The sequence below is a fragment of the Centroberyx gerrardi genome, chromosome 7 (genome assembly GCF_048128805.1).
Source record: "Centroberyx gerrardi isolate f3 chromosome 7, fCenGer3.hap1.cur.20231027, whole genome shotgun sequence".
NCBI lineage: Eukaryota > Metazoa > Chordata > Actinopteri > Beryciformes > Berycidae > Centroberyx > Centroberyx gerrardi.
Genome location: NC_136003.1, coordinates 28,710,565 through 28,725,713, shown reverse-complemented (window position 1 = coordinate 28,725,713; position 15,149 = coordinate 28,710,565). Strand labels below are relative to the sequence as shown.

Sequence of the window (15,149 nt, the reverse complement as noted above, 5' to 3'; positions counted from 1 at the left end):
GGAAAACTGGGTTGTAGCAGCAGTAAACAGTAATAATAGGATAGCAAAGAAAAATAGAATATAGGTAAGAATATAGAAAAATGGAGCGGGGTATTTAAACATAATGCAACTGAAAATGGGGCATCAACACCAGGGCATATCAAGTGGAAATGTATGAATTAAAAGTACAAAAAAATGAACTGATGTATGCCATGTGAAGTAAGTGGAAAAATTCTAAAAATATTAAGATATATGCAATGTATAACAAATAAGAATATAAGTGAATGTGAAGAAAATAAATTTGACTTTACAGTTTATATACCCATCTGAAATGTGTGTTGTGTTCACATTAGCAGCTCTTCAGAAGGCCATACACATGTAGAGAAAGTGTGTCGGCATGTAGACAAGCACTGTAAGAACTATTCACTTGATCATATATGTTCAGTTTACCAGTGTAGATAACATACATACCAAACACGCAGAGTGAGTTCCTTTCTAGCTGCATCAGTACATACAGTACATGTGAAACACAGCAGATCTGAATCCAGACTGATCTCTTACCCGTCGGAGCCGTCCTCCAGGGTGAGCTTCCTCTCCACGGCCTTCAGAGCGGCTTCCAGCGACGTGCTGGTCTGATCCAGCCTCTGCTGCACCACCACGGGCCCGGCGGAGGCCTCGGGGCCGAGGCCCGGGCCGACCACGCACACCTGGGGCTTCGCTGCCGCCGGCGGGTGGCTCTGAGGGGCCGGCGGCGGGGGAGCGTGGGTGGGGGTGGGCGGCGAGCCGAAGGCCACGCTCTGCACCACGCTGACAGTCACACCTGGGGACGAGGCTGCTGCCGCTGCTGCTGGAGACCGGTAAAAAACAAGTTGAAATGCAGAATATTGCATTTATATATTGGTAACTCTTTGAATTTTGAGAAAGAAAATGAATTTAAGGTGACATCTGTAAACTAATCGTTATCTTCTTGGTGTGTGTTGGGGTGGAGGAGGAGAAGCCAGGCCCAAACTGCTGTTTAGGAGACACTTTTAGATTTTGGAGTTTCAATTGTGTGGAGAAGATTTCCTGCCAGTGACCGGACTGACAGCAGAATTGAATTTGGGCCAATTGGGCAAATCTACAGCATCTCAGTTAGATGGAATGGGACGCTGTTCTCTGTTGCAGCCCCATTTCATGATTCAGGCTGATGTGACGGGTGTGTTTTGACCTAAAAACCTTGCACAGTGCAGCTTTAACTACAGATGTGTATATCTTACCCTGTGCTGCCAGCAGGCTGTGGCGGACAGGTTTGGGGGCGGTGGCGGGAGGTTTCGGGGAGACAGGAGGTTTCACGGGGGATCCTGAAGCAGGAGTGTCCAGCCGCTCCAGGCCGGCCTCGCTGATCCTCAGACTGACCTCCTCCTGGCTCTGGGACGGAGGCCGGCTGCTGCCCGACTCCGACTCGGTTCCCTCCCTGGTGGGGGAGCCGCCCCCCTGCTCTTTGTCTTTGGGTTTGTGTCTGCGCTTCACTGTGTCCGATTCTTTTAGGTTGAACTCTGGCACCTCCAGGTTCTTGGCCGCCTGCTTGTCCGGAGGCTCGACCACAGCCTCGGCCCTGGGCGGCCCTCCCACCTTGGGCCTCTGTTTAATAGTCAGGTTGCCCTCCTCCGCAAACGGGATGCACTCACTGGAGCTGTTCTGAGGCGAGGAGGAGCCTTCCAGCCCCTGACCTTTTGATTCTTCCTCCTCCGAGTCAGATTTCACCCCCCGGTCCGGGTCGGCGCTGCTGTTCTGGACGGGAATACACTCGCTCTGCACCCTCCTCCTCACTCCTGCGGCCTCTTTGGGTTCCTGGACTGCAGGGGGGAGGGAGGGGGGAGGCGGCTCCTCCTGCTGGAGGAGGTCTAGTTTGGAGACGAGGGGGCTCCTCCCCTCAGCGGAGGTCTCCAGAGAGGCTGTGATGCTCCTCACACTCCCTGGGCTGTCTGTCACCACCCCGCCAGCAGATGGCGCTGTGCTGCTGTCAGTCAGCTCAACGCTGGTGTTGCCGCTCACTGAGCTCAGTCTCTTGGGTGGGGGAGGAGGGGGACCCTTTTTTCGAGCACGCACTGCAAATGACTGACTGCGTCCCACGTTGCCATTCTTTTCTGGGCTGGACTGTAATCGAGCCAGGTGGCTGCGGCCGGGTCGGCGAGTCAGGGTGGCGTAGGACGGCAGGCTTCCAGAAGGAGCGGCGGAGTCCTCGTCTTCCTCGTCAGGCTCCCCGTCCGACAGAGCGTAGCGGGTCAGGCTCTGCGTGCGCTTCTTGGGTGCATTCAGGGTGAGGGCGTAGTCCTGGTGTTTGGCGGGTGACCTGCGCTCCAGGTCGGTGGAGCCGCAGTGAGAGTGCAGGTAGCTGAAGCCCTTCAGCGCCGGGGAGCCGTGGGGGGAGGAGCCCAGAGACCCCGGGGCTTTGGGCTTGGCTGGGATGGCTGGGTATTTGAACACTGTGGCCGTGCCCAGAGGCACCTGCTTGGGCAGCTGCTGCTGCTGCAGCGGCCGCTGGTCCCAGCCCTCTGGAATGTTCCTCTCCTTGGCGGGGCTGCCGTCCAGGCTGGCGCTGCCCAGGCTCTCCTGGGACCGGCTGTGGGGTGTAACCGAGGCGGTGGGGGGGTCCTGGGAGCGTCCGGAGCCTCGGGATCGGGCGTCGATGCTCTCCTGGCTCTGGGACATTCCCACAGCGTTCTTGATGGCCAGGCCTTCCTGGCAGCCTCCGTAGTGGCTGGTCATGGCGGTCTGCAGCTCGGCGCTCAGCTCGCTGTCCTGGAAGGTCAGCATTTTCGGGGTATGAGGCGAAGGGCATTCGCCCCCAGACGAGTCGGGCGGCTCGATGGTGACGAGGTGGAGCGCTCCGGGGGTTTTGCGTCGCAGCGTTCCTTGGCCCGTTTCAGCCTGAAGGATCGCCCGCTGGATGTCACACAGCTTCTTCACCGCCAGCATCAGCTTCTTCTGGTGGCCTGGGGGGGGGGGGGGGGGGGGATTAAACAAAAGAAATGATGCACTGATATATCGGCAGACTATTGGTATTGGTCCAATATTGTTTTATTGCTGATATTTGGCCAATTGTGGAATTGGAATTTTTGTGACATTTTTTTCTAGGAGTGTGTGTCACTTAATACAAATGTCAAATTAGCAACAGAATAAAACTAACATGGTCTTTTGTTCAAAAACCACTTGTCTGAAAAGCTTAACCTGTTTCACACTCACATTTGTACTAAAATTCTTACAGAAATGCATATCAGTATCAGCCGATATGGGTGGGAAAATATCGGGTATCGTATTAGCCTAAAAAAAACAAAAAAACATATCGGTGCATCCCTAATTACCACAGACATATTTATTTGATCTTGTTGCCAAAAATTGTTGTAGAACACTAATCCAAACTGTTGGATCCACTCATTGATCTGCCCGTACCGAGCTTGGTGATGCCGATCTCCTGCAGGTCCTCCCAGGTGAGGTCTCTGACGATACTGATGGAGTCGTAGCCGTTCTCTGACAGCTTCTTATGGTACTGCGGGAGGCCGATGGCACTCAGCCACTCAACCAGATCGGACTGTGAGAGAGGAGAAATAATCAGTGAGATTCCTGCAGTTGACGTATCACAATATCGAAAAGTGAAGCTGATGTGTAGGCATGCTATATATGTACACAAACATTTAAGAGTCTCACTGGGATGTATTCAGGCAGCCATTCAGGGATGTTCAGGTTGCTTATCTCGATGGAGATTTTCTTGCGGTGGCCTGGTTTCGTGACTCCAATGGCAGTCAGGTCCTGCAGCAGCACATGACACAAGACATTAGCGGGGACAGTGGCACGAATTCGTCAGCACATTAGTGCAGACACAGCTACGACTGACTCACAGTTGACTGCTATGACAGCAATGAACGAGGCACAAGTGATCTACATCTCCAGCTAGGAGCTACCAGGTTTTTCCACAGCGCTTTATAGTCAAGATGGGCGGCCTTAACAAAAGAACACTCCTTGGTATTTGGATGTAACAGGTGTTATTATTATTCTTACTTACCTATTTTATCTTTCTTTCTTTCTTTTTAATGTCATTTTATGAGTTGATAATGTAATTTTACCTGACAAATAATGTATTTTTGTGTTTTATGTGAGGCACATTGAATCTGCCTTGTGTATGAAATGTGCTACAGTATATAAATAAAGTTTGCCTTGCCTTGCGCTTTGTGCCTTCATCAGGTTTTCCCTGATTAAGACTTAACACTGAAACAGAGTTATAAGTGTGCAGCTACCTCTAAGTTTTTGATGTTTTCCCTGTTAGCCAGCAGCTCCCCTACACTGCTGTGCATTACCACCCTTTTTTTCATATTTCATTAACCTACCAGTAAGCTCATATGAATTTGACTTTACAAATACAATGCAAACTAATTTAATCAAGTTTATTAACTCTTGCATATAAAGCAGAAATTGCAGCCAGAAAACATTAAGTGTGCATGTTATTCTCTCCCACCCTAGTCAATCCTTATTCCAAAAACGACCAGGTTCAAACCACCAGTTCCAACTACACTTCTATACACATATACAAATAAATCGCACTGTGATTCTTCTTAGCTAGATACACAGAGTAAATCGTTATTTCAGTATCTGTGCAGCACCTCAGGAGTCATTCTGCTGATGGTGGGAACATCATAACCAGCGGTGATGAAGTTCGCTGTGTACTGCTCCAGCTGGAACTCACTCAGCCACTGGTAGATGGCTTCTGCATCCTTCAAGACAAACAAGACAATACAATTGCTGTAATTATCATTCTATACTTGCATGGCACATGGCACATGGCACATACACTTACACAACAGGGATATGCTAGGGCTACATTTTGTTTTCGGTACAGGCCCAGTGACAATAGGTACTGAGAGTTTTTGGTATTGTAGCTACCAGATCACAGGACTGGTTAGATTTAAATTCTGCACTTGGTGAGACGAGCTTCTGTTACGCACCTAAATGGAACAGACCGCAAAGCACTTCAAAATTATAATTTCTTAACCCCCTCAGTTATTTCAAAGCAATTATATTTCACATTTTCTTAATGTTTGTGATTGCTTTTCATAATGTATGTTGCTGTCTGTAACTGAATTGTATTGTGTATTTTCTTTTGTCAAATTTTGTGAATGGTATGTATATATATACAGTACCAGTCAAAAGTTTTGATACACCACATTTTTCTTTATTTTTACTATTTTACACATTTTAAAATAATAGTATCAATCAAAACTATGAAATAACACAAATGGAATTATGCAGTGACCAAAAAAGTGTTAAACAAATCAAAACTATCTTATATTTTAGATTCTTTAAAGTAGCCGCCCTTTGCCTTGATGGAAAGGCAAAGGTTTTGGAAAGAAATTCATACATAGGATCAACTTCACTATTCATATTTGTCTAAGGAACAAATTTCAAGCATTTAAGCAGAAGCCTTTAGATCAAAATGGCTTTAAGATAATGAAAAACATTGTGCATTCAGTGAGGTGTCTCGACTGTTTGACTGGTACTGTATGTATAATCAAGGTGTCTAGTTACAAGGCCCGGCAGTGAGCCTTACCTTGCCCTCTAGTAACTGCTGAGGACGGACAAACTGCTGGGAGAAGCCCTGCTCCGCCGGCCTCTGCATGGTCACCATCGACCTCCGAGGTGTTCCTCCTACCAACACATCAGGAGATAGAGATCATAGAGATCAGTGAGCGGGATCAAAATCAGAATCACTTTTATGGTTTTGTAGCATTTGTTAAAATCAGTTGATCAGTGTCACTCTGAAATCACTCTACTTGGACATCATGTCCAAGTAGAGTTTAGACTATATTTTATGAAACAACAGTAGTTAAGGTGAAGAAAGGTGAAGTACCTGCAGGCTGGTCAGGCTGTTTGCTGGAGTCTGGGTGTCCAGCATCACCAGCAGAGGGCGCCGGCTGCACAGGAAAATAAAAAGGGCAATTCAAGAGTTAATGAACTTTAAGCAGAGCAGTGTACTGACAGGAATTAAGTCACAAATAAAGTCACAAAATAAAACATGAAATGTTGTAAAACAATCACTTCTCTGAACTTCAATAGCTTAATATTAGGCCAATATGGAAGGGAACAACATTTAGAACAGGACACACTAAAACTTTCCACTTAAACCCAGGAAAATAATAAAACACATTCATGCAGACTGTGGAGTCTGATCATAATGTTGCATTAGATCAATGCAGGTTAAGGGCTTCCTATAGACAACCAGTGCAGTATTGATCAACTATTCAATAAATATGACGGACTGCATCATATCATCATATCAGAGGACGACACTGATTTCCTTCCAATTTTTAATAAAAGGTCAACATCAGCCCCAATATTTAATAAAAGGTCAATATCGACAAACAGACGTATCAGTCTATTCCGAGCTCAGTCTATTCAGTACCTTGTTGGCAGAGTCGTGGTGAGCCGCGTTGTGGTGGAGTCCATTGGGTGCGTTGTTGCTCTCGGTGCTCTGTCCACTCCCGGCGCTGCGGGTGCTGCCCACGCTGCCTGTACTCCCAACACTGTTCCTGTCTCCAGCTGGACGGAGGAAGAGAGGGACGGGGAGGGATGAGATGGACACAAAGGGATGGAGGGGGGTCAAGAAGAGTGAGAGAGACAAAAATAAAATCATAGAGGTCCAGGAGGGAGGGCGAGTACATCGAACCTCCCCCCCCCCCCCCCCCCTTCCTTCCTGCTCTGTCCCATCTGACTCTCGACTGACACAGACGTTCACATCAACAAAGACAATCCACATCAGGCTCTACGAAGCTGGCAGAAGTGGCTCTTTGGTGAGTCACGCCAGGCTGAGAGAATGGGGCCAACAAGCCTGCAGTGGCAAAGGGTGGGGGTGGGGGGGGGGTGGGGTGGGGTTGGGTGAAGGGCAAGGCACTGTTTACTGCCATAAAAGCTGTGCTGTGGAGGAGGATTGGTTGTGGTGTAGCAAGGTAGCACAGCTGCAGGCATGGGTGGATCAATGACAGTAATACAGCCAGGAGCTTCAGCCTTTGGGGAGGGGAGAGGGAGGGGAGGGGAGGGGAGGGGGGTGGGGGTGGGGTTTGGTACAGCATGGGTGTCCATATTTGATCTTGTAGTTTTTAATCATTAAAATGGAGAGCAAAGGTCAAGCAAAATCGACAGGAATCTATTTCTTCTTATCTTTGCTACTCTTTAAGCTGTGTGAATCTGTCTAATAACGCCATGATCACATAAGATGCTTTTTTTTTTTTTTTAAACAGTTGGTTTCAGTGGTCGCAGATCCTCCAAACTATGCACCTGCTGTTTTGGACTTGGTGCCTTCTGCAGCACTGCCCTAGTCACTCCAACTTGAATATGTCTCAAATTTAGCTGCAAAGTGCATTACGTCAATGTGAAAATAGCCTTTGAAATGCTCATTTTCTAAGCAGAGCTCTTGGAGGAGAAGATAAATCTGTCGGTGCTCGATTCTCCCCAGGAGGACGTCATGAACCCACATCCTCCGCTCCAGAATGGGTCCTCATCCTCTTCTTCAAGAGCAAGCACAGTGAGCGCTAACTTTCTCTTGTCCATTTTGATTTTCAATGTTATCCCCTTTGTGACTTAAGGTTAGCTAACGCTAATTAGATAGCCCACAAGTCAAATGCTAATTAGAAAGCCCCAAGTCAAACGTGTTGCATAGCAACGTGAATGATGTAATGCTCCTTGCACAGTTTGAGCTCTTGCTCTCTGTTACTAGAGATGCTCCCAACTGCGCTTTGTGTTTGAACATCAGAAAAAGCATCTTATCTGATCACAGCCTAATTTATCACATAGGCCAAATAATATCGTCATTCATCAGTCATTGTTTCACAAATTATTAGATGCAGGGACTTTGCCATAGCTTAGGGCTTTGTGAATTGACACCACTGGGATACAGCTACATATATACAGCTCTATCGAATCTTTGTAGATGGGAGAGTCTTCAGAGTGCTAAGATAGGTTCTACTGAGGGCTTTTATCTAGCCAGAAGATCCCTGAGTTACTAAGTACGGCTCACTGAGCCCCCAATCAGCTTCTGGTGCAGAACGTTTTGCAGTATGACAGTCTGAGTAACTACAGCAGGGATGGACTGGTGTCGCCCCTTGTGGCAGCAGCGAGGAGAACAACTGGGATTACTAGCAGCGAGGCATCCTGACCTAAAGATCAGCCTGAAGCAGACATCATAGTGAATGACACATGGTTGGTAAGGCAGAGCGTAAAGGGGAGGGGGGGGGGGGGCAGCTAGGCAGCCAGCTATGGGGCGGGGGGGCAAGACGTAGCTGTCGTTAGGGGGGCTCTTACCATTGCATGAGTTCCTGAGCACCCAAATGTCCTCGAGGGGACACCCGGGCTGAGAGAGGCAGCTTGGAGACAGACCTATCAGACACAAACACTCTGTTGGGCCTCGGGGGGAAAGGCTGCATTCTGTCATGGGGGGGTGGGGGGCTGACTGAGGGGGTGAGGTGTGTTGGAAGGACAAAGAAGAGAGGATAGAGAGTGCTTCTACTGGCTTTCTGTCTGAGGAGGCATTTGTTGAAGGTGCTCTTTCGTTTTTGCTTTCGCGGAAAATGAAGGAGTTCCATGGCGCTCTTGAAGCAAAAAAAAAAGATCTTGTTCTTCATGCAGTTTGGTGGAAGCTTGCCTGGCTGAAATGTGTTAGAGTTGGTTTTAATATGTTAAAGGCTTTTGAATTATTTTGCTTCAAGAGTGCCTTGGAACTCCTTTGTCAGTGAAAGCAATTCCCAGGGTTTGGAGAGTGATCGTTCACAGCAACATGCCCTTACTGCGGATCGTGGTGCCGGAGGTCCGACTCTGCAGGTGCTTTCGTTCGGCTGCTTTGTTTGTTATTCTTCTGAGAAACCGCTACGAGGCTGTATGACTGTATGTCCGTACCTGTGTTGGTGCTGAGGCCGTTGGCGAGCGGCAGCGCCACGTGGGTGGGGGGGGCATACAGAGTGTAGGAGTCGTCGGTCTGGGGGGCGGAGCTGAGGCTGGAGGAGAGGGGGGCTCTGGACAGCAGCTGCTGGCGCTGGGTGGGCAGAGAGGCGTGCCGGGACAGGGTGCCCCCTACAGGGCAAGACAAGGAGGACAACAGGAGGAGGAGGAGGAGGAGGAGGAGGAGGAGGAGGAGGAGGAGGAGGAGGAGGAGGAGGAGGTTATCAAGCTGATGGTTAGAGGTGGAGGTGAGGGTCAATCATTACATGGTATGGATGGAGAGATGGATGCAGGAGGGAGGAAGACAGAGAGGAAGTGGAGCATGGGATGGTCTGGAAGCATGGGGGATTAGTTCCAAACAAAGGCTCTACAGACGGGGACTGGAGCTGTTTTTATTTGCATGGCGTCCTGTATGAGAGCCTCCACCGCTCCGAGTGCAATGAAGCGGGGCGGCAATGCAACCGACCGTCGAGGGGGTGAGGGGATTTACCTCGGAGTGGATGAGGATTTCTAGAGTATATAGATGTACATGAACAACACTGAATATACAAACCTTTCTCGCAGCCGACCAAAACTGAATGAGGCAGGGTTCCCACCGCGACCGATTTTTCTATGACTTTTCAATAACTTAATTCTGAGAGCTTCAATGACCTAAAAAAGTTCTTCCTTCCTGGTTTGTTAATGATGTTTATTCTAAAGGGTTTAAAAAATCTGGTTAGAGTTGGGCTGAAACCTGTGCGATGCAAAGAATGTATCAAACAAGTTGTAAAAAACATTCTGCTGTATTCCTGTAAAGTGACCCATTCATAAAATCCCCTGATGTTCCCTGACTGGAATACACCTCTCTAAATGATACACTGGGAATAAACAGCATAGCCTTTCCCTGTGTGGGAGTGCTGTAGTGTGTAGTGTGTTGAAGTGTGCTATGCCCCGATCTGCAGGCGATGTTGCTTGATCAGATTTGACAGAGCAGTGCCAGTGAGTGTGTCAGTGTCTGGATTCATCTGGTCAGTTTATTTCTTGTAGCAGGTGGTCCTGATATTTCATCATATCTTATTTTGGACACTCAGACACACTCAGCAACGGCGACACTTCAGCGCAGAACCATAAATCAGCCGTTAGTGCTTACTTTGAACATTGCAAAGGTTTTTGTACCCGCTTTAGTAAATCTGGAACTTCGGTGTGGCCTCAGTTATGCTGTCTATGTCTTTCCTGGCTGCAATGCATTTCTTTTACACTCCCAACATACACAGCATAAGACAAACCTTAGGAGAATTCCCTGTGTGTTTTACCCGGAGGCATAATTTGTAATTTTCAAATAACAAACAAAATCCCACTGGAGTTCTTATCAAACTTTGTCTCCGCTGTCCAAGCCAAAGTGTCAAAAGCCTATTCAGTCAGGGACTGTAGCGCTTATCAAAGGTAGCCTAGCGTTAGATATGTGTCAATCAATAGATATGTGTGTGCTGTGGCTGTGATCTGGCAGCTTGTATTAATCTAACAGGTATTGGCAGTGTGCAGCGTGGGCTGGCCAGGGAATGAGTCTCTACATGGTGTTCAACAGCAGACTAAATAGTGACGATCACTGTCATTTCCTCTGACATTTCTGACTTAATCCTATTGTGAGTGTACTGACATGTCTGTGTTGAGTGATTGAATCAGCCTGCAAGAGAATACTGTATGTACATATATGTGTGTGTGTGTGTGTGTGTGTGTGTGTACAAATGATCTGTGCTGATGCTCCAGTATGCCAGCTGCTGACTCAACAAGTTATGAATCCTGCTTTTGCAGCCGACGGCACAAATTATGCAATAAAGGCAAATGTAATGTTGAGCGTGTATTACAGCAGTGTCATTCACCAGTCACACACCTGGTTGGTGGAAACTGGCAGGGTGTATGCGTTTGTGTCTGTAATTGTGTGTGTGTGTATGTGTTGTGTGTATGTGTGCATCACTGATAGAGCGATAGAAGAACCCTAGATAGACCCTATTTGGTTTTCCTGATTATTCATATAGAAACACAAAGACGAGGCAGCTGAGTTATCCTGGTTTTACATGTTTCCACACTGAAAGCAACACAAACAAGAAGTCACCGGAAGTCCATTGATTTCCTATAGAGCTGAGTGACCAGGGAAACTCGGCCGCTGTGTGAACAGTCAGCGAGCCTGATGGTCAACAAGCGGTCATCGTCCATCAACAGCCAATCAGATTGAATAAGATAGAAGACTACAGGAATAAACATCTCAAAAATGATGCTTGGAGAATGGTAGCATCTATACCAAAGCAGCAAATACACACTATTTGCATGTTCAAAACTTTGTAGCTGCAGACCTCTGGCCCCGCCCACAATCTGTCAGGAAAGAGCGACCCATCAACCAAGTTGCTCACAGTGTGAACAGTAAGAGAGGATGAGTGATGGAAAAGTAATATAACGAGTGTAAACAATTTCTCCTCCCGGGACTAATAAGTAAAGTAATAATATTACTTTTGAAATGAGTACCAAGTAATGAGTAACATTACTTTTTTGAGGAACGAGCCCGACACTCTATGGGTGTGTGTGTGTGTGTGTGTGTGTGACTGACCAGATCGTCTGCTGATGACCTCCACAATGGAGGGGGGGAAGAAGCCCACCCTGTCCGTCCCCCTCTGGCTGTCGTGAATGTGGCCCTTCCAGCGCCCGTCCATGTGCTGCTCCAAAACCTGTGGGGATGAGGGGGAGGAGGGGGAGGGGGAGGAGGGGGAGGGGGAGGGGGGAGGGCGGGGCAACCAATCAGAACAGCGATCATAATGGGCCCCCAACCAGTTAATTGGCTTTTACTACCACTGGCGTCCCTCCCTCTGTTATACAGGGAGGTAGGAAGTGGAGTTCGACTGATACAGTTTCCGCTATCTGATATCCGATATGTTGTGCTGATATTCAATATATCTAAATGTGACTATTTTGTATTTTCATTCCAAAAATTACCTCAAATTCTGTGTTTTCCCCAGAATTGTATTCTCGTCAGGGTGAAAAAGCCAAAACCCAGGAGAACGATAACAGTAAGACTATTAAGTATTGATAAACTATACAATAAATATATAATCATACAAGCTGTATCATATCTATTGCATCTGTGAATGACATTGATGACGATGATGATATTGGAATTGGAAGCAAGTACAGAACATCCCATAATAATGGCTGTGTTTTTTTTTTTATACAGTAAATCCAGTATTAAGGAACACACCTGATCTGAAGTACAGTACAGTCTGGTTGTGAGACATTTAATACTTGGGGCGAGTCCCAACATGAAACACACACACACACTAATACCTCCATCATGTCCCTCGAGCTGCTGTGTACGCCTACAGGTGATTTAATAATTCCTGTTGATCGCTGTGATTCATTTGTAGATGAAATTTGAACAAAAGAGAACAGAGTTAAGATCTGCAAAAGTTCCCCAGTGATGAAAGTACTAAGGAGAGTAGCAACAACAACTAGGAAAAAAAACAAAACAGAAACAAAACAGTAAAAGGTCTCTTTCTTTTCTTTCTTTTCCTCCACTCTTACGTGATCGTTGGTCACAGGAATATGATCTCGTAATTTTTGGTTATTTCTAACTTCTGGTGATCTAGGAATTTAAGTTTTTTCTATTGTAAGTCTCTCCGGATAAGAGCGTCTGCAAAATATCTAAAATGTAAATGAGGGTTCCTACTGTGGACCTGATTTACAGTTCCACGACTTTTCGGTAAGTAAGTCGGAGCGCTTTGTTGTTTTTCTAAAGGGAGTAAACAGTCTGGTTTCTGGTTTCTGAAAAATACATTCTGGTGTATTCCTGTAAAATGACCCATTTGTAAAAAGACCCATGAGCAGTGGAAACCCTGATGAATGGTAATGAGCCCCTAAACTGCAACAGAACCAACCCCAAAGAAAGTAAAATCCACCACCAGCAAATGTGACATTTTCCACTGGATAATCCACTCATTCATTCCAAATCTATAGCCGAGTGTGTCCACCCTTCATGCTCAACTGCAACACAAACCACACTGACACACTCCCATCCACAAAGGGTAGATATAGGACAGAGTTCATCCGAAGGTGTGTGTGTGGTGGCGGCGGTGTGTCTGTGTGTGTGTGTGTCGATGAGTAGGAGTTGACTTGTCTCCACCTGTTTGTAAAAGCTGACGGAGACTGCCCCCCCCCCCCCAGACAGCAGCTCACTGTAGCGGTCGACCGCCGATCACCCTGAGGACCGGAGCTTGCTTGTTCCCACTGCAAAGGTTCAGGCCGACTTCAAACGGCGGAGTTCAAACAGGAAACGAGCCCAGGTGGGAGAACGCAGCTCTGCGTCTGATGTATCACCGATTACATCAAAAACTCCTCGGCTTGTTTTGCCTCCTTTATCATGTGCCATACCACTGGCTCAACCGCATGCGTCAGTTTGTAGTTACTGGCTTTTTATTAGGAGTCGGATATCGGCCAGTCGGTGTCGTCCACCTCTGATAAGATGGAGGTTCCTTGTTTTTTTTTATTACTCAACAGCTTCAGGAGTGTCAGTTCGTAAAACCTGCGGTGAAACCTGCCTCACCCTGCCTTAAGGAGCTGCTAACATACCTAAAACAATTCAGTTGACAAATTAGTCTGGCTTTCAGTGGAGAGTTTTAGTCTAATGATGGTCTAAATGCTGTTTCAGAGGCTTTTCCACCCTGAATAATGAAAAATAAAATTCTGGAGGAAACACTGAATACTTCTGAATACTGACCAAATATAATGTATATTGTTTGTAATGATACTATACACCTAAGTATCTGATTGTACCATTTTTAACTGTATGATTTATGTTATGTATTGTATGTATTATGTCCTTTTTGTGGACCCCAGGAAGATTAGTGGTCGCCAAGGCGTCAGCTAATGGGGATCCATTTAATAAATAATAATAAATACTTCGAAATTGTCTGGCATGAAAATGGTGAAATTCGGCACCTTCAATCCAAAAATATTGGTATGGTATTGACCTTCGCTCTAAACCTAGCCTCCTTCCTCGTTTTGGCCCAGATCAGGGGTTTGAGCTGTTACTTTGTTGTTTTTACCCACTGGTTTTGTTTTGTTTCACAAGGCAAAATTTCAAGCACAGCTATCTGGGAGCCATCACTTCCTACATCGGTCAGAAGTTTGGTGTACTAAAGGACTTTCTACTGGGGCAAAACTCGCTTGTCGGATCACTCCAGGGCTGATTTGGAAACGCATCAAGAGACCTTCCTCTCAACAAGATCTCGGTCTGGTTGTTCTGGTCCAAACTGGAGTCTGACTGCCGTGTTCTCATATGGTCAGACGAAACCAACTAAAATAAAATAACTGAAATAACTGCTCTAAACAAACGGTTAACGCCTCGACTATCTTACTAAAAGATAGTCGCGTATGAGTCATGAGAGCCATTTTGTAAAGTTTTTATTCTGGTCTCTTTCCTCACCATGATGACGTCTCCGGCGCGGATGTTGAGCGCGGTGGGATCGTGCAGGTTCCAGTAGTCTTTCAGAGCTCTGACCTGCAAGACGCCTGTAGCATCTGGATGACAGAGACACAGAAGCATTCAGAATTACCTTGGGGAGGTCATGACTTACTCGCTCTGCTCCTCCCTTACCGTCCAAAGAGGAGATAAAGGCTTGGGAATATGATAAGATGACAGGAGCTAAAACAAAACACAGGGAAGGAACGCTAGTTACCAAAATAAGATACAGATTTTTTTTTGTTTTTTAAGCCGGAAGAGAACAGAACTCGAACCCACAGTGATTTAAAGAGGCGAGGCAGCGCCACAGTCACAATACTGGCTGTCTTCTGAATGAGTCATTTCTCCCAGTGTCCCAGTACCCACACAGAGCCAGCTGCTGTATGCAGCCACTGCATGGCAGACGCATCAATAATTAATCCGCGGCGCGTGTCGACTGATTTTGTAAAAGAGTTATTCATCTCTCGTCGCTGCCCTGGTAAACAAGACGAGAAAGTCTCGGCGCTGAAGCCTCCATGTTTAAAGCAGCCGCTCGCTCTTTCCCCCACAAGTGCTCATTATGCCCCCGAGTTCCCATGCTTAGAGACACACTTCAAAAGACTGAGGCATGCTGGATTACAGAGCAGATAACACAAACACTCACGCAAATTCACACACACATACACTCTAATCTCACATATATACAGCTCTCTCAAATCTGGGGCTAAATGTGACTGCACACACA

The 15,149-nt window shown here is 46.8% G+C and overlaps 1 protein-coding gene across 2 annotated transcripts in view; it reads right to left on the bottom strand.

The window, feature by feature from the left end:
- caskin2b (CASK interacting protein 2b) overlaps positions 1–15,149 on the bottom strand; it is a 32,730-nt gene that overhangs the window by 2,721 nt on the left and 14,860 nt on the right. The window contains exons 7-17 of one of the 2 annotated variants that reach the window (XM_078284755.1): positions 14,390–14,484; positions 11,522–11,639; positions 8,899–9,072; positions 6,413–6,549; positions 5,861–5,924; positions 5,561–5,658; positions 4,617–4,727; positions 3,652–3,768; positions 3,412–3,550; positions 1,236–2,954; positions 541–823 (exon numbers count right to left, since the gene is read on the bottom strand). In XM_078284755.1, coding sequence (XP_078140881.1) covers positions 541–823; positions 1,236–2,954; positions 3,412–3,550; positions 3,652–3,768; positions 4,617–4,727; positions 5,561–5,658; positions 5,861–5,924; positions 6,413–6,549; positions 8,899–9,072; positions 11,522–11,639; positions 14,390–14,484 — 3,055 coding nt within the window. Of the gene's footprint in view, positions 1–540; positions 827–1,235; positions 2,955–3,411; positions 3,551–3,651; positions 3,769–4,616; positions 4,728–5,560; positions 5,659–5,860; positions 5,925–6,412; positions 6,550–8,898; positions 9,073–11,521; positions 11,640–14,389; positions 14,485–15,149 lie in introns of both variants that reach the window. The other variant, XM_078284756.1, reaches the window with a different exon arrangement.